General features: G+C 39.8%; 1 protein-coding gene across 1 annotated transcript in view; it reads right to left on the bottom strand.

Moving 5' to 3' along the window:
• FLT3 (fms related receptor tyrosine kinase 3) overlaps positions 1 to 22,553 on the bottom strand; it is a 73,620-nt gene extending 51,067 nt beyond the window's left edge. Inside the window, exons 1-2 of the mRNA XM_026493053.4 lie at positions 22,482 to 22,553; positions 1,141 to 1,262 (exon numbers count right to left, since the gene is read on the bottom strand). Coding sequence (XP_026348838.1) covers positions 1,141 to 1,262; positions 22,482 to 22,524 — 165 coding nt within the window. The 5' untranslated portion in view covers positions 22,525 to 22,553. The remainder of the gene's footprint in view (positions 1 to 1,140; positions 1,263 to 22,481) is intronic.
• Between the last annotated feature and the right edge of the window lie 2,983 nt (positions 22,554 to 25,536).

Here is a 25,536-nt window from a genome sequence, read left to right as displayed (position 1 = left end):
TTCACGTAGAATGTTACGGAAACCTATTTCACGTTATGTCTTAAGTTTGAGAATATTTTTAATATCTCTGATTTTAGGGGGTGGGGAGTGAAGTCCAGGGCATCACATAGTATATGTGATGTGTTTATGTATTCTATCTGTGTAGAAGAAAACAGAGTGACTATATATTGGTATGAATTCTTAACTGGAAATATTCATGAAATTGGCTACTTTATGTTCACTTTTTTGTTATATATTTCTGATACTTTCAGTTCTCTATTATTTAAGCTTCCTTTCTTTGAGTAAATATCTCAGCTGTTAGATGAACTGCATGAAGGAGAAGGGTAACAAAAAACAAATTTGGAACTTGAAGGAGCCAGAGTCAGAAGACGGAGCAATTTGCATGTCAGTTTAATGGGAAGTCACTGAAAGTTCTAAGGGAGGCGGTAAAGCATGTAGTTGTGCTTCAGAAAGAACAGTCTGGCAGTCTTATCAGAGATGAACTGTAGAAGGAAGAAGCCACTTATGATGTTATTGTGATTACGGGGGAGTTAATGAGAGAAGTGGCTGTGAGACCAGAGAATATGAGGTGATTATATGAGAACTATCAAAGAAAGGAAATTGACAAGACTTGGCAACTGACCGAATGTGAAGGTAAGGGAGAGGAAGTAGTCCCAAATTATGCTGACCTTTGGAGCCTGGGAATTAGACAGGCCCATAAGCAGAAATCAATTAATGCAAGTATAGGGACAGGTTTGGAGAAATAGAATTATATAGGTGGGTTTTATGAAATAAATTTGAAATGAAATATAATTTATGAAATAAATTATATAGGTGGGTTTTAATAAGCAAATGGAAAACCTATTTTATCTAGATCCAGGAGGCAGTTGGAAGTTAGGGACTCAGGTTTGAGGGAGAAGCCTGGATTCTCTTTAAAGAGAAAGGGTAATTCCTGTTACTTATTCATGCTTAGTATCTGTATCTTTCCTGAATCCAGACCAGGAAAGAACATGACTCTGGATGGAATGGAGTGCATATGAGTACATAATATATTCAAATACACAGAAAGAAAAACCCATTTAGCCATGGCAGACCTCAATCGCTTATAAAGTATATAGCCTAGAGAAAACAGCTAAAGTTAGAATTTTAGTATTACTTTACCATGGGATACGATGATGATATCCCCAGTGATGAATCATTGTTCTTATGATTGATTAAAACACACTTGATCACAGGCAGATCTTGATTTGTAATAGTCTCAAATGTCATTGCTGAAAAAACAACTGTAAAACAAAATAAAGACAACGAAGTTGATACATGCACACCTCGAAAAGAAAATATGTATTCATTTCACAACAAAACAAAACGTAATCAGGCAAAGGAGGAAAGTATCAGGCCAACAGGAAAGGATGTATAATATATACATAATTTCATAAAAGGCAAGTCTTATTATAAATCAGGACCCAGGTACTCAGAGCAGTCCTGTCCAATGTGCTACTGAGCATTTGAAATAAGAGTAGAGCAAATGAGGAATGATTATTTGCACACAAGCAATTTTTTCTTCTTTACGGATGCCTGTGAAATCTTTTCGTCGTGCACTCAAATCTTTAGAAATATGTGCTGTACTGAGGGTCCATTTTCCTCCATTGCGCTAGATGCTCCGTGGGCCTTTTCAATCCAGAAACTCATATTCGTCTCTTGGCTAAAGTTTTCTTGAATTATTTCTTTGATTCTTTTTCTCTCCTTCACTTTCTGTTCTCCTGTCGTCTGGATGTTTTTCCCAAATGGCTGATGATCCTTAACAGTGCTCTCTTACACAAGAATGAAGTCCAAACTGTTCATTCTAAGCTCTGTGGGCATCGTGTGACCTGCTGCCCCATCTTCTCTGTGTGGCTATCTTTCGGTTTTCTCACGGGCTAATCAGGCCACCCAGAGAACAGGCCTCTCTCATGTTGGCTGCCCAGGTTCTGGGAGCTGGTGCTGGCAATTTACACTCTTTTGGGGAGGGGGCACCTACAACGGAAATCAGGTTGCTTTTCACCTTTTTCATCCTGCATCTTTTGATTCAGCTTTCTTCATGTGCTTTAAATCTCTCTAAATTTTATTTTCTGCCTCTCCAGTGTCTTTGTCCTTTTAAGTTTATGTCTTTAAAAAATTTTTGTCATTTGAGTGGACTCTTGGTAGAAGGTAAATGTATATGTTCGGCCATCTTTGTACCTTGTAATCTGATTAAAATCTCAGTATTGTAGCTATGAGAGCTACATATGGAGACATATTCACTGGTTTGTTTTCATCTGTCTTATTATTTTATTATTTATTTAAGAAGTCATATTATACCAATACAAGTAGCACTGTAAGTGAAAATTCACCCTAAAACCTGACATCCTAACAAATAAACCATTTTCATTTCTCTAGAACCTTTCTCATCTGTAGACATAGTTTTGAACTAATTGCATTAATAGAGTAGAAATCATTTTATATCCTGATTTTGAAAATAATATGTCATAAGCATTTCTTATGATACTATATGCAATTGATTTGCTTTTCTTTGGGGTGCTAACAAGAATGACCTCATCATTCCCTTGCTGTCATACATTTGGGTTTTTTTTTGCCCTCTGCCATTTAAAATACTTCACTAAGGGATGCCTGGGTGGCTCAGTCGGTTAAGCGTCAGACTGCTGATTTCAGCTCAGATCCTGATCTCAGGGTTGTGAGATTCAGCCCTATGTCGACCTCCACGCTCAGCGGGAGTCCGCTTGGGATTCTCTCTCTTCCTCACTCTCTCCCTCTTCCCCCTCCCACTGCTCAGGCACGTGTGCACGCTCTCTCTCAAATAAATATATCTTTGAAAAAATGAAATAAAATAAAATACTTAACTAAGCTTTTCACTGTGTTTTTTTTAATCTAAGCTTTTCCCTTTTAAAATATTATTTCTTTAGTATAAATTTCTGGAAGTGGAACTAGTGGGTTAAAGGATATAGACATATATAAAGGATATATTTAAATGGTTCTCGATATGCATTGCCATTTGGTTTTCCAAAGACGCTATACCAATTTATATAGCCACCATGTAAGGTGAGAATGTAATCACTTTACTACAGTCTTACCAGCATTTAGTCATTATGTATTTTTTATTTCTCTTAATATAGCCCCTAGTCTTGTCTTGTCTTTTTTATTTTAAGCAATCTTTACACCCAATGTGGGGATCGACTCATGACCCCGAGATCGAGAGCTGTATGCTCTTGAGAGTCTGCTTGACATTCTCTCCCTCTCCCTCTGCCTCCCCCTCCCCCCGCCGCTTGAATGCTCGTGCTCTCTCTTTCTCTCTCAAATAAATTAATTAATTTAAAAAAAAAGGGTTGCATGCTCTTTCATCTGAGCCAGTCAGGTGCCCCCGCCTCTAGTATTTTAAAAGAAAAAAAAAAAAGAAATCAAAGAGGCACAATTTCAAGGGACAGACAGGGGAGAAAAGATTAAAGAGAGTTTAAGAAACTCCCCTCCCCTATTCCCTAGTGTTTTTTTTTCCCTCCCTACTTTTTTCAGTAATTTTATTCAACATAATTAGTATACAATAAGTTGAACATAATTTAAGGTGTATAATTTAGTAACTTTTGACATAAATACAAATCTGTGTGTAAACCCATCATCATAGTCAAGATAGCGAACTTATTCCGCCCCAAAAGTTTCCACGTGCCCCTTGGCAATCCCTTCCTCCTACTCACCCCACAACCGCATGCCAAGCAACCTCTGATCTCCTTTCTGTCACCACAGATTAGCTTGAATGTTCCAGAATTTAATATAAATGGAATCACGTAGTATGAAATTTCCTTTTTTGTCTGGCTTCTTTCGCTCTGAATTATTTTTAGATTCATCCCTATTGTAGTATATATCAGTAGTTCATTCCTTTTAAATGACAAGTCGTTGTCTACTCTACAGATATAACACAATATTTTAATTCATTTACCTGTGGATAGAATTTGGATTGTTTCCACTTTTAGCCTCTTACAAATAAAGCTGCAATGCATATTTCTATAAAAGTCTTGATATGGACATAGGCTTTTATTTTTCTTGACTAAATACCAAGGATTGGTCGGAGTACCTAGGTCATAGGGGAGGTGTCTATGTAAATTTCTGAGTGTCTGACTGCTCTCCAAAGAGGCGGTATTTTATATTCGTATTGTCATTGTACGGGAATTCTGGTTGCGGAAGTCACACCCTCACCAACACTTGGTATGAGGAGAATTTTTAATTTCAGCCATTGTGCTAAGTATATAATAAATCATTGTGGTTTTAATATCTCCTTTCCTACTAAAGATGTCGAGCATCCTTTCAGATGCTTCTAGGACATACTATATATTCTTTGGCAGTGTGTCCGTTCACATATTTTGCCCACATCAAGTCATTTAAAATGGGGATGCTTATTTTCTTATTATTGAGTTTTGACAGTATTTTCTCCCAGTTTTATTGTGTTATCATTAACATATAACATTGTATAAGATTAAGGTATACAACACAACGGTTTGATATATGTATACACTGCAACATGATCACCACAGTAAGTTTAGTTAACATCCATCATCTCACATAGGACTAGTTTTTTCCTTGTGCTGAGAACTTTTAAGATCTACTCTTAGTAACTGAAATATATAACAAAATATTGGTAACTATAGTCACCATGTTATACATTACATCCCTAGAATTTATTTATTTTCTAATTGGAGGTTTGTACCTTTTAACCACCTTCACCAATTTCTCCCAACCCTTCCCCATGCCTCTGGAAACCCCCAGTCCATTCTCTCTTTCTGTGAGTTTGGTGTTTTTAGATTCTACATAAAAGCGAGATCCTGCAGTATTTGTCTTACTCTCTCTGACTAATTTCACTTAGCATAATGCTCTCAAGATCCATTCATGTTGTCAAAAATAGCGAGATTTCTTTCTTTTTTATGGTGGAATGGTATTCATAGACAGATATATAGATAAATAGATGTATGCCTATCTCAATAGCAATAAAAAAAAAGAAAAGAAAAAGAAATCTGGTTGGAAAGTGTTCAGAATAAATCAATAGGCACTTTTTCCAAGGAGGACAGCATCACTAATCATTAGGGAAATGAAAATTGAAGCCATAATGAAATATTATCTAACACCTGTTAGAATGGCTGTCATTAAAAAGACAGAGGATGACAAGTGTTGGTGAGGATGTGGACAAAAAAGAAGCCTTGTGCACTACTGGGGGGAATGTAAAATGGTATAGCTACTATGGAAAACAGTATATATAGTATATCTATCTATCTATCTATCTATCTATCTATCTATCTATCTATCATCTATGTATTTTACCCTTTCTTTATCCATTCATCCATCAATGAACACTGAAGTTGTTTCCAAATCTTGGCTACTATAAAAAGTGCTGCAATGAACATGGGGTATAGATATTTCTTTGAGATAGTGATTTTGCTTCCTTCAGATGTGCACCCTGAAGTAGAATTGTTGGATCATATGGTAGTTCTATTTTTCTTTTTTTAGTAACTTACATACTGTTTTCCATAGTAGCTATACGACTTTTCATTCCCTCCAATAGTGCACAAGGCTTCTCTTTATCCACATCCTCACCAACACTTGTCATCCTCTGTCTTTTTACTGACAGCCATTCCAACAGGTGTTAGATAATATTTCATTGTGGTTTCAATTTTCATTTCCCTAATGATTAGTGATGCAGTCCTCTTTGGAAAAAGTGTCTATTCATTTCTTCAGTGCATTTTCTAACCAGATTTCCTTTTCTTTCTTTTTCTCTTTCCTTCTTTCTTTTTCTTTCTTTCTTTCTTTCTTTCTTTCTTTCTTTCTTTCTTTCTTTCTTTCTTTCTTTCTTTTCTTCCTTCCTTCCTTCCTTCCTTCCTTCCTTCTTTCTTTCTTTCTTTCTTTCTTTCTTTCTTTCTTTCTTTCTTTCTTTCGATATTGAGTTGTATGAGTTCTTTTCATATTTTGGATATTAATCCCTTATCAGATAAATAATTTGCAAAAGTTTTCTTCCATTCCATAGGTTACCTTTTCATATTGTGGATGGTTTCTTTTGCTATGCAAAGGCTTTTTAGTTTGAGGTAGTCCCATTCATTGATTCTTGCTCTTGTTGCTTTGCTTTTGGTGTCAGATCTGAAAAATCTAATCTTGCTAAGACTGATGTCAAGATTACCCCCCATGTTTTCTTCTATGAGATTTATGATTTCAGGTCTTACATTCAAGTCTTTACTCCATTTTGAGATTTTTGTATATGGTATAAGATAGTGGTCCAGTTTCATTTTTTTGCATGTGGCTGTCCAGTTTTCCCAACACCTTTTATTAAAGAGATTATCTTTCCTTGATTGTATACACGTGGCTCCTTTGTCATAAATTAATTAACCATATATGCATGATTTTATTTCTGGGCTCTCTATTCTGTTCCACTGATCTATGTGTCTGTTTTTATGCCAGTACTGTACTGGTTTGAATTCTATAGCTTGGTAATAGTGTTTGGAATCAGAAAGTGTGATGCCTTTCACTTTGTTCTTTCTCAAGTTTGCTCTAATTATTTAGGGTCTTTTGTGGTTCCACACAAATTTAAGGATCGTTTTTTCTAATTCTATGAAAAATGCCATTGGAATTTTGATAGAGATAGCACTGAATCTGTAGATGGCTTTAAATAATACAGACATTTTTAACAATATTAATTCTTCCAATCCATGAGCGTGGAAATTCTTTCCATTTATTTGTCTTAGTTAATTTCTTTGATCAGTATCTATACTTTTCAGTGTACAGATTTTTTACTTCTTTGGTTATATTTATTTCTAGATATTTTATTCTTTATGATGCAATTGTAAATGGAATTCCTTTCTTAATATCCTTCCTGATAGTTTGTTGTGAGTGTATAGAACCAAAAACTGAATTTTATATATTGATTTTGTATCCCACAAATTTACCGAATTCGTTAATTAGTTCAAACAGTTTTTGGTTGGAGTCTTCAGGGTTTTATATATGTAATAACATGCCACTTGCAAACAGAATCAGTTTTTCTTCTTCCTTTCTGATTTGGATGCCTTTTATTTCCTTTTCTTGCCTAACTGCTCTCACAAGAGTATTCAGTACTATGTTGAACAGAAGTGGGGAAAAATAGGCATCCATGTCTTCTTCCCAATGGTAGAGAAAAGGCTTTTAGCTTTTAATCACTGATATTAGCTGTGGGCTTGTCACATATGGCCTTTATTACATTGAGGTATATTCTGTCTAAACCCACTTTGTTGAAAGTTTTTATCATGAATGGATGCTGAATTTTTTAAAAAGCTTCTTCTGCATCTATTGAGATGATCATAGGGTTTTAATCCTTCATTTGTTAATGCGGTGTGTCACATTGATTTGCAGATGTTGAACCATCTGAGCACCCCTGGAATAAATCTCATTAGATATGGCATATGATCCTTCTGGTATATTGTTGAATTTTGATTGCCAAAATTTTGTTGACAATGTTTCCATCTCTTTTCATCAGGGATACTGACCTGTAATTTTCATTTCTTGTAATGTCTTTGCCTGCTTTTGATATCAGGGTTATGCTGGCCACATAAAATGAGTTTATAAGTGTTTTCTTCTGTTCTCTTTTTGGGGGAAGAATTTGAGAAAGATTGGCATTCATTTTTCCTTAAATGTTTGGTAGAATTTACCAATGAAGCCATCTGGTCCTGGATTTTCTTTTTTGGTACGTTTTTCAGTACCGATTCAATCTCCTTACTAGTAATTCTGTCCACATTTTCTGTTTCATGATTCAGTCTTTGGTAGGGTGGATGTTTTTTAGAAGTTTATCCATTTTTGCTAGATTGTCCAATTTGTTGGCATTTAAGTGTTCATAGTAGTTTTACAATCTTTTGTATTTCTGTGGAGCCCTTATGACCATTACTTTGAACTCTTTATAGGTCAACAATTGATCTTTGTTTCACTAAGGTTTATTTCTGGAGTTTTATCTTATTCTTTTGTTTGGAACATAGTTCTCTTCATTTTCCTTTACTCTCTGTGTTGGTTTCTGTGCATTGGATAAAACAGCCCCCTCTCCCAATCTTCACAGAATGATCTCCTATAGGAGATAAACCTTATCATTCAGTCCAGGCTAAGGTCTCAGTTGCCTCTCAAACCTTTGTGATTGTCCAAGCCACCTTTTTTGTTCTTACTGGCTCCTAATAATGAATGTATGCCAAGACCTGTCAGTATCTCAAAGGGGAGGATCTCAGTCAGCACCTAGATAAAGAGTGATTGGAAGCCAGACACTCCGCAGTGGTTTTTCAAGTATGCAAATAGACGTCTTTCAGCAAAAGACCAGGAGCTGGAACCTTTTGTCTGCTTCCTTTGCACAGAGCCCCGGGGGATAGCCACTTAGGTAGGAACTGTTTCTTTGTTTGCTACAGCCTTGGGGGACCCATCAATGCAAACCCTGCTGGCCACCAGTGCCAGGCAGTTAAAGGGTGAGTCCTCTGGGTGGCACCTACAAAATCCGGGGCTCCAAACGTGCACATGCTCCTTTCGAGAAGATACCAGCAGCAAGAAAATGTGGAGATGGTGCTCGTCAGCCTCCCCAGTCTCGAGCAGGATTGTAGTCAGTTCCTAGATGCATGCTAAATTGGGAGCCTAGACCTCAGGCTGCAAACAGCTCTCTTTAAGGAAAAGACCTGGAGATACACATTTGTGTCTGTTGCTTCTGCAGGGAGCCCTAGGGAGTCCTCCCAAGGCCAAAGAATTGTTTCTTTGTTTGCTAGAATCTGACGGGTCTCAAAGATGCAAAAACCCCTTAGGTTTTCAGAGCCATGTGTTTTGAGAGTCTGTCCCTCAAGTGGAAGTCTTAATAATAGGAAATGAACCACAGAAACTATGGATTCCGGGAAACAATCTGAGGGCTTCAGAGGGGAGGGGAGTGGGGGATGGGCTAGCCCAGTGAAGGGTATTAAGGAGGGCACATATTACATGGAGCACTGGGTGTTATACGCAAACAATGAATCATGGAACACTACATCAAAAACTAATGATGTACTGTATGGTGACTAACATATCACAATAAATAAATAAATAAATAAATAAATAAATAAATAAATAATAAAATAAGAATGCTAGATGTTGGATCCAAACCTTTCATTCCTTAGGGAGAAGCTGGGAGTTGTGAGTTCCCTCTTCATTGTGTATTGCTGTGTTGGGGATTGGGTTCTAGTGAAACTGACATGTGTCTCTGCCTTTTCCACCCATTTCAATGTGGGATTTTTCCTCATCGGAGTGATGTGTTAAGAGTCATTCAGCTAGTTTCTGGATTTCTTTCAGAGTGAATTGTTCCATGTGCAGCTGTAGATTTGGTGTGTCCATGGGAGGAAGTGAGTTCAGGAGCCTCTTACATGGCCATCTTCAAGTTTCGAGAGTTCTTTTTAAAAATAGATTCTGGATACAAGTCCTTATCAAATATGTAATTGACAAATATTTTCTGCCAATCTGTGGCTTGTCTTTTGAAGACTAAAAATTCTTAATCTTGAAGATGTCCAATTTATCATTCTTTCATGGATCATGCTTTTGGTTTTTTTTTTTTTTTTTTTTTTTAGATTTTATTTATTTATTTGACAGAGATAGAGACAGCCAGCGAGAGAGGGAACACAAGCAGGGGGAGTGGGAGAGGAAGAAGCAGGCTCATAGTGGAAGAGCCTGATGTGGGGCTCGATCCCAGATCGCCGGGATCACGCCCTGAGCCGAAAGCAGACACTTAACCGCTGTGCCACCCAGGCGCCCCATGCTTTTGGTTTTGTATCTAAAAAATCTTTGTTCCATCTAAGGTTATAAAAGTTTTCTCCTAGTTTTATAGTTTTAGGTTCTAAATGTACATTTTAGTTTTACATTTAGGTCTATGATCCATTCTGTGTAGACTTTTAAATGGTAAGACTATGGATCAAACTTTTCATAGGATTATATTTACATGTGAATCTTCAATTGTTTCAGCACCATTCATTGAAAGAGTAATGATTTCTCCACTGCATTACCTCCACACCTTCTTCGAAAATGATTGCATATTTCTAACTTCTGAAATCCTTATACTCTTCCATTGATCTACTTGTCTATCCGGATGCTGATTTCACACTGTCTCGATTATTACTGCTTTATAATAAGCCTTGAAATCAAGATGGTAAGTTTTCCAACTTTGTTCTTTTCAAAGTTTTTTGGGTATTGTACATCTCTTTCATTTTCATATTAAGTGTAGAATCAGCCTGTTAAAATCTGCAAAAAGGTCTGCAGGGGTTTTGGTAGAAATTGTATTGAATCACTGGATCAATTGAGTACAACTGACATTTTAACAATACCGAGTCTTACAATACATACATATGGTATATCTCTCTATTTAGATCTCCTTTAATTTCTCTTAGCAATTTTTTTTATAGTTTTCAATGCACAGATCTTGCCTTTCTTTATCACTATTTCATCTTTCTGGACATTTTTACTTTAATATCTGATTCTTAGTTATAGAAACAAAATTAAATTCCTACACTGATCTTCCATCTTACAAATTTATAGAACTTGCTTCTTAGTTGTAATTACTTCTTTATAAGTGCATAGGATTTTATACATAGATGATCATGTTGTTTGCAAATAAAGACAATTTTACTTCTTTTCCAATCTGGGTTCCTTTAATTTCTTCTTCTTGCCTTATTATACTGACTAGAATCTCCAGTACAATGTTGAAAAGAAGTAGTAAGAATAGTCACCCTTGCCTTATTTCTGATCTTAGTAGAAAATATTCAGCCACTTGATATTAAAAGTATGATGTCTGTTAAAGGTTTTTCAGCATCCATCACTTCTATTCCTAGTTTGCTGGGAAATTTTATTAGGAATGGATATTGTATTTGGTCAAATGCATTTTTTGTATCTATTGAGATAATCATATAAGTTTGTTTTTGTTTTTTTAGTGACTTTTCTTTTCTATCTGTGAATATGCTGAACTGTATTGATTCCTTTGCAAATGTTAACCAATCTTTTTTTTTTAATAAAGATTTTATTTATTTATTTGACAGAGAGATAGACAGCCAGGGAAAGAGGGAACACAAGCAGGGGGAGTGGGAGAAGAAGAAGCAGGCTCTCAGCAGAGGAGCCTGACGTGGGCCTCGATCCCAGAGCTCTGGGACCACGCAATGAGCCAAAGGCAGACGCTTAACGTCGGCGCCACCCAGGCGCCCCAATGTTAACCAATCTTGCCTTCCTGAAATAAACCGGTTGGGTATGAGTATTATCTTTTTTATATATGATTGAATTCAACTTGTGAGAGTATTGCTAAGAATTTTCACCTTTATGTTCATGGTAATTATTGGTCTGTAGGTTTGTTTTTGTTTCTTGCTTCTAATATCTTCGGTTTTGGAATCAGAGTAAGCTGGCCTCATAGAATTAGGTGAAAAGCATTATCTTCTCTCAAATTTTCTAGAAAAGTTTGTACAGTTTTGGTATTATTTCTTCTTTAAATATTTGGTGGATTCCCCAGTAAAGCCATCTGCCCCAGTAGTTTTCATTGTGGGAATATTTTTAACTACAAACTCAATTTCTTTAACAGGTATAACATTGTTTAGGTTATCAATTTTCCTTGAATGAACTTTGGTAGTATGTATCTTTCAAGGAATTTTTTCCATTAAATGGAAGTTGTCAAAGTATAGGCATAAGGTTTTTAATAATATTCCATATTGTCCTTTTAGTATGTATAGATTCTGTAGTGATGTTGCCTCACTTACTCCTGATGTTGGAAAGGTGTGTCTTCTCTCTTTTTTCCTGATCAGTTTGGTTAGTAGTCTAGCAATATTACTGATCTTTTAGTGATCTTGGTTGCATTGATTTTCTCCTTTTTCTCCTATTTCATTGATTTTTCACTTTCATCATGTTTGTTTCCTTTCTTTTGTTTACATGGGGTTTAATTTATTATTTCCCCCGCTTTCTTATGTCTGAATTCCAGCTCATTAGTTTAAATTTGTAGCATTATAATTAAAGGCTACTCACCACTTAATACTTAGTAATTTAAGGCTATAAATTTCCTCTTTAGTACCGCTTTAGGAACATCCCACAAATTCCAATATATTGCACTTCACTTGCACTCAGTTCAACATACATTCTCATTTATCTTCTGGTTACTTCTTTGACCCACGGATTATTCAGAAATGTGTTCTTTGGTTTCCAAATATTTGATGACTTTCCACGTGTCTTTCTGTTATTAATTTCTAATTTAATTACCAGTGAAGTCACAGGATATATTTTATATGTCTTGAATCTTTTAAAATTCACCGAAGCTTGTCTATGGTCCAGAATATGGCCTAGCTTGGTAAGTATATTATGTGCACTTGACAAGAATGTACATTCAGCTCTTTGTTAGTGGAATATTCTATAAATGTAAATTAGATTAAGTTGGTTGATATTGTTGTTCAAGTCTTCTATAAATTACTGACTTCTTTTTTCTATCAATTATTGGAAGACTGTTGAACTCTCTGAATATAATTGTGGATTTGTCCATTTCTCTTGGCAGTTCAATCAGATTTTGATCCATGTATTTTCAAACTCTGCTATTAGATGCATAAATGTTTATGATTTTTATGTCCTTTTGATGTCCTTATAGCATTATGACATGACTTTCTGCCCCTACTAATATTCATTGCTCTGAAATATACTTTGTCTGTTATTTAGCCTCTCCAGCTTTTGATTAGTGTTGTCACGGGATTTCCTCCTCTACATCCTTTTACTTTTAACGTTTTTGTGTCTTCATATCCAAGATTGGCTTTGTTTATGCACCATAGTTGGGACTTGCTACTTTTTTTTTTTACGAAGTCTGACAGCCTCTGCCTTTTAATTATGATGTGTAGATTATTTCAACTTAATGAAATTGTTGATATGCTTAGATTTAAATCTATCATATTATTCTTTTTTTTCTATTCATTCCATCTGTTCTTTTCCCCCTTTTCCTCTTTTTCTGTCTCCTTTGGGAATAAGTGAGGATATTTTATGATTCTACTTCATCTCGTTTCTTGGATTATTAGCCATAATGTTTTGCTTTGTTATTTTAGCATTTGCTTTAGGGTTTATAGTATACATCTTTACCTTAATGCGGTCTTTTAAGTACTGTTATACCACCTCATATACAATATAAGGATCTTACAATATATATTTCAATTTCATCCCTGGTTTTGTGTTATTGGAATCATACATTGCACCTCGACATAAATTATAAACCCAACAAGTCACTGTTATTATTTTGCCTTAAATAGTCAATTATCTTTCAATAAAAAAATTCTTATATTTTACTCACTTTTGGAGGTCAAATATACACGTCATTGGAAAGAATGGGTGGGGAAAAGAAGGTCAGAAAAAATAGTTGATGAAATAATGGAGAAAATGTCCAAATCTCATGTAAATGATAAGCCCACACATCTAAGAAGCCCAAAAAACCCAAACACATGATGCAGGAAAAAAAACTACAAAAGGTACATTATAACCAAATTGCGTAATGCCAATGATAAAGAGAAACTCTTAAAAGCATCCAGAAAAAAAGATACATTCTGACAGCAGATTTACATGTCTATTTGACCAACTGAAGTTCTCACTGACTCTCTGTCATTTTATTTTGTCTTTTCTCTCTGTTCATTTTTCTGTCTTCAAGTTCACTAATCTTTTCTTCTGCAGTCAATCTGCTGTCAACTCCTTCCAGTGTAATTGCAATTTTCATCTCTAGAAGTTCAATTTGTGTGATTTTTTTATATTTCCTGCGTCCCTGCTTAACATGTCTAATCTTTCTTCCAGTTTCAGAACTATGTGGAATATAATAAAACAACTATTTTAATGTCCTTGTCTACTAATTTTATATTCTATGTCATTTCTGGGTCCCTTTCGGATGACTGACTGTTCTCTGTGGGTTAAATTTTTAATCTTTTGTTTGTCTATTAATTTGTGACTGGAAACCAGGCATTGTGAATTTCACCTGATGTCAGATGTTTCTGTATTTGATTACATATTTTTGAACATTTTTATGGGATGTAGTTAAGTTCATTGTAGACACTTTGTTCCTATCAGTTCTTCCTTTAAGCTCAGTTAGGTAGGACCAGAGCAGTGTTTAGTCTAAGGCTAATTTTTTCCACTAGTGGACTTCATCAAAATTAATAACTTCTGCTCCCCAAAAGAAGCTCTCTTTAAAAAAATGAAAAGAGAAGCCATAGACTGGAAAAAATATTTTCAAAACAACTTGATTTTTAAAAATAGGCAAAAGATCTTAGGAAACACTTCACCAGACATAGTATAGGATGACAATTAAGCACACAGAAAGATGACCAACATCATTAGTCATTTAGGGAAACGTAAATTAAAACCACCATGACATATTGCTACACCCCTATGAGAAGGGTTAAAAAACAAAGACAAAAAACTGACCATACCAAGTGGTGACAATGACGTCGAACAACTGCAACTCTCATACATTGTTAATGGGGATGAAAAATGGTACAATCACTTTGAGAACTGGCAGTTTCTCATAAAGTTGAATATTCACTGAGCACACATTCCAGTAATACACTGTCACTTTTAGGTGTTTACCCAAGAGAAATTAAAACCTATGCTCACACCAAAACTTATATTCAAATATTTACAGCAGCTTTATTTATAACTGCCAGAAACTAGAAGCAAACAAGTGAACGTCAGCTGGTTAATGGATAAACCACTTGTGGCACACCCAATAATGAAATACTAGTTAGTAATGGAATGGGGAAAAGCACTGCTAAAAAGAAAACCAAGGCCCAAAACTGAGTTATTCATGTTATGGCCAAGTCACCAAACCAGGGCTTAATACCTAACCTAATGGCAATTCCAACCTTCCCTAGAAATGTGGTCTTCACTAGCCAGTCAGAAATCCTCTGGTCAGCTCCAATGAGTTAATCTATCAAAAGGGTCCTCTCCATCCCCCAAGGAAAGACGAAGTAATCCACCTAACAAGACACCCTGTTTATCTCCCTAAAGGAAGGTGACTTGTCTGAAGCAGTCCTTCCTTTTCTTTTGCTAACTGTCCACCCCATGTCTGCCTATAAAATCCTTCTGTTTTGTACAGCTCCTGGAGCTCCTTCTACTTGCTAGATGGGGTGCTGTCCAATTCATGAAGCACTTAATGAAAGTTACTAATCTTCAAAGCTCCTTGACTGAGTTTCAGTTTTGGAGTACTGACATACATAACAACATGGATAAATCTCAAATAATCATGCTGTGTGAAAGGAACAGACTCAAAGGTCTACATATTATAAAATTCCACTTACGTGACATTCTGGAAAAGGAAAAATTATAGGTCACCAGAGGTTGGAGGTGGGTATTGGGGTTGATTAACTATGAAGAAGAAAAGAGAAGCTTTGTTGGGGGGGAATGGAAATGTTCTATATCTTAATAGTGGTGCTAGTTATACGATGGTAGTTATTGGTTAAGCTCAGGGAACCGTACACTAAAAAGGGTAAAATCTGCAATATGAAAACTGTACCTTAATAGACCTGACTTTTTAAAAAGCCAGAGGATGAATTTGCCCCCATTGAGAGTAAGTTTCTTAATGAGAATCCATTCCCAAACCCTGGTAGCACTTCCTAGAGTCCAGCTCCAAACCCAGTCTGAGCTAATGAGGACAACTTTGGAATTGGAAAAGTCCCCAAAGTGATGTGCTTTGAAGAGACAGGGCTAGGGTGGGGGTAAGTGGAAAAAAAAATTTAGCACCAATCAAAAATAAAATTTTAAGTAAAAGTAAAATCTCCTCCACTGAAAGAGTGACAGATTCAGACATTATAAAACAATCAGAGCATGTCAGAGCATGTCAGAGCATGTCAGAGCATGTCAGGGCACGCCATTTTCAGGTTCTCCAAGCTGAGTCTCCTGGGAAGCACAGAGAGCTGGCGAAGACTTATGAGGTTTGAGTTCCAAGCCCCTCTTCTGAGAGTTACCCACTTGGATGACTGAATTTCAGCAAGTCCCTTAACCTTTCTGGACCCCATTTCCCTCACCTGGAAAAAGAGGGCAGTAGACCGGACTGGTGTGGTATAATAAATATGTTTGACCAGTCCCGGTTCCTGGCACAAAACTCCTAAAACCCTTGGAATTTCCGGTGTGACAGGGGTGTCTTGTTATCCATGGTGAGCCCCTTTTGAGCACACTGGAGTTGATGCTAATGAGGTGACTTAGGGTGGGGTCCCTAGATGGCCTTAGGATGGGCCTGATAGCCAAAAAGACTAAGTAATCAGAGGGTGGAAGCTTTCAGCCCTACCCACTGACCTCTGGGAAGGAGGGGAGCTGCTGATTAAACTCCCTACACATTTTTGGATTGGCAGGTTGGAGAGGACGTGCAGGTGCCCAGAGAGGGGCTTCCTGGAGAGGGTGTGGAAGACACACACCCCCCCCCCCCGCCCCGCACACCTTGCTCTATCCTCCTCTTCCATCTGGCTGCTCCTGAGTTAGAGCCTTTCATAACAAACTAGTAATCTAGTAAGTAAAATGCTTTTCTAAGTTCTGTGAGCTACTGTTGCAAATTAATCAAACTTGAAGAGGGGGGTCATGAAAACCTCTGATTTCTGACCCGTGGTCAGAAGTCCAGGAGACAGCCCAGACTTGGGATGGACGTCTGAAGTGGCAAGTGGAAGGATCTGAACTCCTGACCTGTGGAATCTGATGCTGTCTCCAGGTAGATAGTGTCAGAATTGAGTGAAATTACAGGACATCAGCTGGTGTCCGAGAATTGCTTGGTGTGGGCAACACCCCCCTGCAACACACACGCACACGCATGCATGGACACACACGCGCACACACACACACAGCCTTTTGGTGGCCAGAAATGTTCAGTGCTATTACTGGAGAGGAGGACACATACAGGAGTGTTTTTCCTTAGAAATGGGTAGCTCTAAGGTCTCGTCACTTCTACTCATTCTATGCTCTTTTTTCTGAAAATGGTCATGATTTTAAGTGCCATCTGTTTGCTCATGAGTTTCATATTCATCCCTCCAGTGTGTATAACTACATATCTGGGCAGTCCCAGGAACCTTAAACTCAGCCTGAACTCTCCTTCCTAAATCTACTCTCTCCTTTCTCTTTCCTCAAAGTTAGTGGCAACAGGGCTACTGCCATCGAAGTCGGAAACCTAGACGCCATCTTTGACTCCTCCCCCTCCCTCACTTCCCATCAGCCAGGCCGTTGCCAAGCCTTGACATTTCAACCTCTTGGTAATTCCCAAATCCATGTACAGCTCCACATCTCTATTACCGTTGCCCCGGTTCAAGCTCTAGTTGTCTCTAGCCTCAGAGACTGCCCTCAAGTTCCTAGCTGGCCTCCCTGCTGTGGACCAGTCAGTCTGACATCCATCCTCTCTACAGAAATGTCTTTCCAAAATATGCATCAGAGCAAATCACCCCTCTGTTCAAATTCCTCAACAGCCTACAGCAACGGTGCTTACTCTTTCTTAAGTCAGACCCCTTTGAAAATCTGATGAATGCAATGAATTAATCTCTCTCCAAAACACACACGCACACACACACACACACCCTCTCTGAGGAATACAGTGGATAGCTGAATTCCATCCAGAAACTCTTGGTGTATATGATAAAGTCCAAGTCCCTCAACACATCACCAAAACACTCCTTACACATTACACACTAAGCCTCTGGCAACCCGGAATGTTCTGAAAGCCATCCACTGAACAGTCTTCAAACAGTTTTCTGAATCACAGCCTTTCAAATGATAGCTACTCTGTCCCGGAAGCCTTGTACATGGTGTCCTAACAACCCGGAACGGAGCTATACTTTTCCATCTACTGCATGTTTCTTACCTCTCTACCTTTTCTTTGCTTTCCGGTTTGGCTGGAATGTCCTCCTTCCCTTTCCCTGTCAACTCTTCCTTATCTTTCTATTCCCGGCTCTGGCATGACTTCCGCTTGGAAGCCTTGCCTTACTTTCTCAGTCTGTATTACAGGATCTGTCTTTGTGCATATTTCCAAAACCGCACCGCAATTTCCCTTTTATATGCCTGACCTTTCCCTGCCAACACCCCCACCATTAGACTGTGAGCTCTTTGAGGGCAGGAACCAGTACTATGGGGGACTTACACAAGTCCTAGGTATAGGCAGTGCTCAAAAGTGTCTAAGAAAGGAAGGAGGAACATCCTGTGACTCTAAATCCTAATGATTTCTTCAGACGTTATATGCTTCCCTTTCTGCAAAGCACCTGCCTCACAAGGAACGCAGCTGTACTTTACAGGATTATCTGATGAAAGAGTAAGATACTGCTTATCTCCTTTTTACAAATGAGGAACTTAAGTGCAGAGAAATTCCCTGCCAGAAGAAAGAACACTTGTTTCCTGTCTTGTTAGTCCTAATACATCCATCTGCATTGCCTCCAAGAACAGAATCCCTACCATTAGGAAAATCCTAACCCAAGTAGCAAAGCATTTGAAGACGGAGGTCAGTGAATATCTTATAATCCAAACATAACAGTTTGTATAAATAATGACAATATTCTGTTTTAGTGTAGACTGTAAATAATTTTTTGGAGGACTCTTGGCTACCATTTGACTTATAATGACAGCAGTGAAAAAAAAATTTTTACTGTTTAAACCTAAAAAATAACAATAGTTCCTCTTTTAGGATCTTATGCAATTCCTCTAGCCACAAAAGAACAGTGTGTGTGTACTTTATATTATTTTTAAATTTCCTCCACATGTGTTGGTACCCATCGAGCAGAACTGCATGATTCAAATTAACGACCATCAGTGAGTTCTACAGAAGTTTTTCTCACTTGAGGACCACTGACGGTATAGTCTCGTAAGGTAGAGACACCTAAGTCAGTCACCTACATATAAAGCTCATAGGCCAGCCCCCTCCAAGACAGAAAAACCTTTGGCCACATGACTATGGCTACCTAACTAAGCAGTGGCTAAGGCTCTTTTGGAAGTCATGGAAAAATCTTAAGATCACAGTGTCACCTGACAAAAACCAAGAAGTTCTACTCAGACAAACCACCTATAGTGAGATTCACAAAAGTCTGTTATTTCGGAGTGAATGAAGGATAGAGCATGTGGCAAGACCAAGCCCCACAAATGATAAAGCAAGCTAAGCTAATTTTCGATCCCTCATATCTCCCCCTCCAAATTCTTACTCCTGTCCCCGCAAGGTCCCTTTCAACATCAAGAAAAATGATATGATACAATACTTTTGACATTATTTGCTTTTTGTCAAATCAGAATCTTTACCCAAGGATGAAGGAGTATATGGTGGGTGTCTGGGGAGTTGGCACGCTTGTAATCTTGAACATTGAACGTTAAGGGCTCTTGTCACACTGCTTGCTGAGTTTCACTGAAGAGTGACAAGATGACAGGAACAAAAAGAACTGTGTAGAAAGTGCTAGCACTGAACCTTCCTGTGGGCTTCGCAAGGGAGAGAGATGCTCTTTGGGAGTAAAGTGAGGTCGATAAACTTTGCTCAAAGAACCACTTAGAAAATGTTTCTTCCCAACACCATGCGTTTCTTAAATAGAATGGAATTAGCTATTATATGTAAGTTTCTTTATCTTCAGTCTTTTTCATCCTTGCCCTTGTGCCCAGCACAAGAAATTTTATCAGATAAAAAAATGTTTTTCTTTCTCACGCATGCTTCCTCTTCAACTTTCTTATCCAAAGTCCTCTCTGGAATATAAGTAAGGTCTTCCTCCTCCACATTTCACATCTCATTACCTGATTGTTTTGCAGTTCACCAACAGAATTTAACAGCAGTGACAAAATCTTAATTCATAACGAAGAGTTCCTGAAAGTGCCTTTTTAGTTATAAAAAGTAGAGCCACTCTTTCATGAAAGGCAAAGAGTTCACAACTCAGCCTCAGAGATAATTTACTATGGGTCGATGTGAAGTACCTAAGAAGAAATGAACAGCTGATCTAGACTATATGTCAGCAACAATTAGAACTAGACTTTTAGATTCAAAGGGGACCTGATTATCATGCCACCAGGTCTGGTGTCCCCTCTAATCCAAACCTATCTTTGCCTAGTGTCCCTTCCCTTCACCTCCTCCTGAATCATCCCCCCTCAGGCTAGAAGTTTGCAAGAAGGCAAATAAAGCATGAAAAGCAACAAGGGCAGAGCATGACAATAAAATGTGTAATTCAAGGCTCTGACTATGAATTTTCTAACATGAATGAAGGAGATAGCATCTTACTTATTGAAATATTGAAATCCCCCTCCTCTTCTCCAGTCTCTGCACATAATGCAGTTAAGACGTTGGAGAGCACATTTCCATTCTTTAAATCCTACTTGGAAAGCTTCATCATTATCCATGAGAGGTAGAGCTGATAATATAAGGGAAATGGGCATTGTATCTTACAATTCAAGGAATTTAAAGTTTTTAAATATTTTGAAGTCCTCACTTTAAGTTTCTCACGTTCTACTCCTTTGTTCAAGAAAATCTGTAATACCAAGTATTGGTAAAGATGGGAGGATCTGGAACTCCCAAAAGCAGGCAGAGGGAATGTAAATCGGTAGGGTCACTTTGGAAAACTGATAGTATCTACCAAAACTGAATCTATGCCTTTCCCTATGATCCGGGAATACTACTGGTGGGCAGCATCCTAAGAAAAATGAGTGTTTATATCCACCAGAAACATGTAAAACAATGTTCACAGCAGTGTCATTCCTAATTTAACAAAATTGGAAACAACCTAAATGTTCTTCAACAACAGAATGGATAAATAAATTGTATAGTATATTCAGACTTAGCAATAGCACTCCGCAGTTTAAAAAAATTTAGAAAAACCCACTGCTACGGAGACCAAGGTTGAATCTCCCAATCACAATGTTGAGTAAAAGCAGCTGGACAGGAAAGAGAAAAGAGAACGATTTGGTGCATGTGAAGTGCAGAAACAGGCAAAGGAATGGTATTAAAAGTCTGAAAGGTGGCTACCTTTGGGGGGATTGACTGAGAGGGGGTGGGGCTAGAATTGCTCTCTATCTATAGTCAAGGTTCTGTGGGTACATACACATATCAAAACTAATGGAATCGTACTGTTAAGATGGGTGCATATTTGCTGTATGCAAATTACACCTCATTTAGAAAAGTCTGGAAAGAGATGTAGAAATTTCTGAGATTGTTCCTAAACATAAAGGAATTCAGTGCAGCTTAAATATAGTTGCAAGTACGAATCTTTGTAAGCCTCTGTATGCTATTGAAAAATTCACTTACTACTTAATTTCATATGTAACAGAGAGCCAGCTTTTTGTATTAATAGACTGAAAAACATATTGTACGATACATTTGAAATGTACATATTTACCAATTAGCAAAGATAAATGTTTAAGAAATGCAAAAGGTCTGTTTTCCCACTCTTCTCCCCCTTATGTTACATTTCTTACTCTCTCATGCTGAATTATTTTTAACAAAAGCTATTGGAAATAATTCCTGCACGTCTCTAATGAAAATAGTTTTTCCATGTACCGCAAAGGCTTCAAGTTAGAATGCTAGAATTTTGGAGCTGGCGGAGACAGAGCCGGGCACCCTCACTGGACGGACAGAGGAGGACGCCGGGGCGGGGGCGGTGAGTGCCAGTCCCAAGGTTGCAGGGCTAGACAGGGACCCAAGGCTCCTGGGCTCCTCAGGCTCCCACAAATGTCTCCTTCACCCTAAATTCAAATCAACCCTCTTATTCTTCCGAATCGACGAGCTGGATCTAAAGGGGATTTTTTTCTCCCTCTCATTGCCGACTATGCCATCCAGGAGATTATTTGGGAACGGTCAGCTGAGTCCTTGAAAACCCCCTTGGGGTTTAATGCCAGTTAGAAGGGGTAGCTAGTCTTTTCATATGTAAATCCTGTTTGCATAACATTTCCAAAGTAGCTTTTCGTTGATCCCACCGAAATTCGGCTGGGGTGGGGGTCGTTACTCGGGGTGACTAGCTCTGGGGGAGAACGCGGGCGCCTTTCCCCCTCAGAGTTCACTCCATAAATCAGAACCTCAAAAGAAGAGTCAAAGACGCCACCCGGGAGTCTCCGGTCTCCGGGGTCAGTCCAGGAGCGGTCCGGAGCCCCCTGGAGCCACCCTCGGGGCCGCGGCCTCGGGCGCACCGCCTACCACCCAGCGCGGGGGCCGAGCGGGCGGCGGCGCGGGTGCGGGGGGCTGGCGCGGCCGCGGCTCTGGCCCCGGCCCCGGGCAGCTCGTCGGGAGGCCGCCCGCGGAGTCCGGGCCGCCGTTCGGGACGCGGGCCGAGCGGGAGCGGCGGCGTTAGAAAAGAGGGAAGACGCCGTGGGGTGGGCAGGCGGGGGCCGCGGGCAAGTTCGGGGCGAGGCGGGAGGGCGCGAAAGAGGGGAGGGGCGCGGGAGCGAGGGAAGAGCGAGCGCGGGGAGGAGCGAGGCGGCGGGGACCCGGAGGCGCGCGCCCGGGTCCACAGTGCGGGGTGGGGGCGAGGGCCGCGCGGGGGGCTGCGGGGGCTGCGAGCGGGCGTGCGGGGCCTTACCGAGCAGCGGCAGCCGGCCGCCACGGCGCGCCCACGCCGGCATGGCCTCCGGAGCCCGGGGTCCCCAGGCCGCGCCGGCCCAGCCCTGCGATGCCGCCCAGAGCGGCGCGCCCCGCGCTGCAGGTGGCTCGCTTAAGGATGCGCGTCACCGACCGCAAATTCCCTCGGACTGGTGCAAAGTGGAAGGGGGGAGGATCCCTCTCCCCACCGGCAGGGGCCGAGGCGGGAGCCGAGAGGTTGGGCCGAGCTGGGGAGCCGGTGCCTGGCGCAGCGCTGCGGCCGAGCCCACGTGCCCGCCGTGGTCCGCAGCCAACGCTCCGCCGCGACCGGGGCTCCCCGACTGTGGCGGGGGAGATCGGGCGCCGTTCCGCCGGGGAAGTGGCCGGAGCTCCGTCGCTGTGGCTGGGGAGGGGGCGCGGCAAGGGCTGCCTTGCCCCCCGGGAGTCCCTGAACCCTCCGGTTTGGATTCCGGAGCTTGGGGACAGTAGAGAGCCAGAAACCGTCCTCCTCGCGCGCGGGGGTCTTTGAGGCCCCGGGATGGCAGCTAAATCCGCGCCGCACACCAGCAGCCCTGGGTAGCGCGCGGAAGAGCAGAGGGTCGCGTTCCGAGCTCGGTGGATCCTAATTACGGGCTGGTTTTCTTTGTCTCCCCCTCCATCTCCAAGGATGCTCAGGACCCAGTCAGTAGAGGCAACGAGAAAGGCGGGCTCGGTTTCAATGTCAACCAAGGCAATTAGGAAGGCTGAAAACCAGCCACAGAAACAAAAGCAAAACACACAGAGAGTACACCCCAGAGGATGTTTTGAATTATCCATCCCATAATTCTTGTTCTTCATCGAATATATATCTCAAGTTGAAAATTATTTTCTTCGCAGTAAGTTGAAGGCTGGAAAGCCCTGGATGCCAGTTCTGAGCTTTCCCTTAACTAGCCCTTTGACCTCACAAGCCCTTTGCTGCCCTCTTAGAGTCGCCGCTTACTTACCTGTAGATGAGGGGAGTGGACCAAATGGTTTGTAAGGTGAATCCCAATTCTAGGAATTCCATGCTTTTAATTATGTAAATAATTTTATGATAAAGCATGATAATTGCCAGTGTTCGTTCTTGGTCATACAATCCTTTTCCTCAGCTGTAGTCTACAGCACAATCATTTTTACCCCATAGGGAATGACAGAAACAAAAGCGTCTGCCATGGAGCAGCCACTGTGGAAAAAAGGATGGCAGTTTCTCAAAAAATTAAAAATAGAATTACCATATGATCCAGCAGTTCCACTTCTGGGTATATACTCAAAAGAACGGAAAGAGGGTCACGAAGAGATATTTGCACACCCACATTCATAGCAGCATTATTCACAATAACCAAAAGGTAGAAGCGACCCAGATACCCATCTACAGATGAATGGACAAACAAATGTGGTCTATACGTACAATGAGCTATTATTCAGAATTCGAAAAATAATTAGGAAATTCTAGGGGCGCCTGGGTGGCTCAGTCGTTAAGCGTCTGCCTTCAGCCCAGGGCATGATCCCGGCGTTATGGGATCGAGCCCCACATCAGGCTCCTGCGCTATGAGCCTGCTTCTTCCTCTCCCACTCCCCCTGCTTGTGTTCCCTCTCTCTCTGGCTGTCTCTCTCTCTGTCAAATATATAAATAAAATCTTAAAAGAAAAAATTAGGAAATTCTAGTACGTGCTACAACATGGTTGAACTCTGAAATGCATGTCTGAGGACATGCAAAGTGAAATAAACCACTCACAAAAAGACAAACACTGCATGATTCTACTTGTATGAGGTCCCTAGAGTAGTCAAATTCATAGAGACAGAAAGTAGAATGGTGATTGCCATGGGTGGGAGGGAAGGGGGGGAATGGAGAGTTGGTGTTTAATGGGTGCAGGTTTCAGTTTTGCAAGATGAAAAGGGTTTTGGAGATGGGTTGCACAACCATCCGCATGTACTTAACGCTACTGAACTGTACACTTAAAAAAATGGTCAAGATGGCCGATATCATCTTGGTGGATTTTATCACAATTAATAGTTCTTAAAAAAATAGTGTCTACCTTGGATCCAACAAAGAACTAGAGGAAGAGGCATGAGGTAAGTGAGGCATGAAGAGGTAAAAGCAATGAAGCAGGCTAGCAACGAGGAAAAAATGGGCTGTAAGCCTTCTAACTGCCAAGATCAAATGCATTACCTTTTATTTATAGCTTGGTTACTGCAAGCTTTAAAAGAAAGCGATGATTGCAAGTTTGCAGTATATCAGCTTGGGCGGAGCAAGGTTCAAGAACCCCAAATCATGAAGATACGATGCTTCTTCAAAGAATCTTGGGCACAAGGCAGAAATCTCTATGAGAAGTGGGAAGAGTGAAGGAAATTAGTCAAATAACAAATGAGAGAAATAGAGAAAGACAAATACCATATGATTTCACTCGTGTGGAATTTAGGCAACAAAACAAGCAAAGAGACAAACAAAAAAACCATACTCGTAAATACAGAGAGCAAACTGGTGGTCCCCAGAGGGAAGATGGGTAGAAGGATGGGTGAAATAGATGAAGGGGATTAAGAGCACACTTCCTCAATGAGCACTGAGTAATGTATAGAATTGTTGAATCAATACATTGTACACCTGAAACTAATGTAACACTGTATGTTAATTATACTTTTTAAAATGTGTTCGAGTTGAGATTTAATAAAAATAATAATTTTTACTCAAGAAAGAAAGAAAGAAAAGAAAGAAAGAAAGATTAGGAATGGTTTCTATGCACACTTGATTTTCCCTGGAAATTAGTAGAAAAAAATAATTCTAGAAAGAGCAAATTTCATGGACTGAAATATTTTGGGGTATGAAATATAGGCTAACATTTGGGAGGTGAGATAATGCCCATCTTTCTTTGAAGGGTGCCAAGAGTCGTGTCTAGTATGGGACCTAAGTTACTCCTCAAACACCACTCTGCAAAGGCAGCCCTACATTATCTAGAGCCTTCGATTGTACAGTTAATTATGCATACCAAGTGCGAAATTTTCATTCCTGATCTCATGATATAAAGCCTACTGTAAAGAAG

This window comes from Ursus arctos, unplaced genomic scaffold (genome assembly GCF_023065955.2).
Source record: "Ursus arctos isolate Adak ecotype North America unplaced genomic scaffold, UrsArc2.0 scaffold_10, whole genome shotgun sequence".
Lineage (NCBI taxonomy): Eukaryota > Metazoa > Chordata > Mammalia > Carnivora > Ursidae > Ursus > Ursus arctos.
This window is presented reverse-complemented; position numbering and strand designations above follow the sequence as displayed.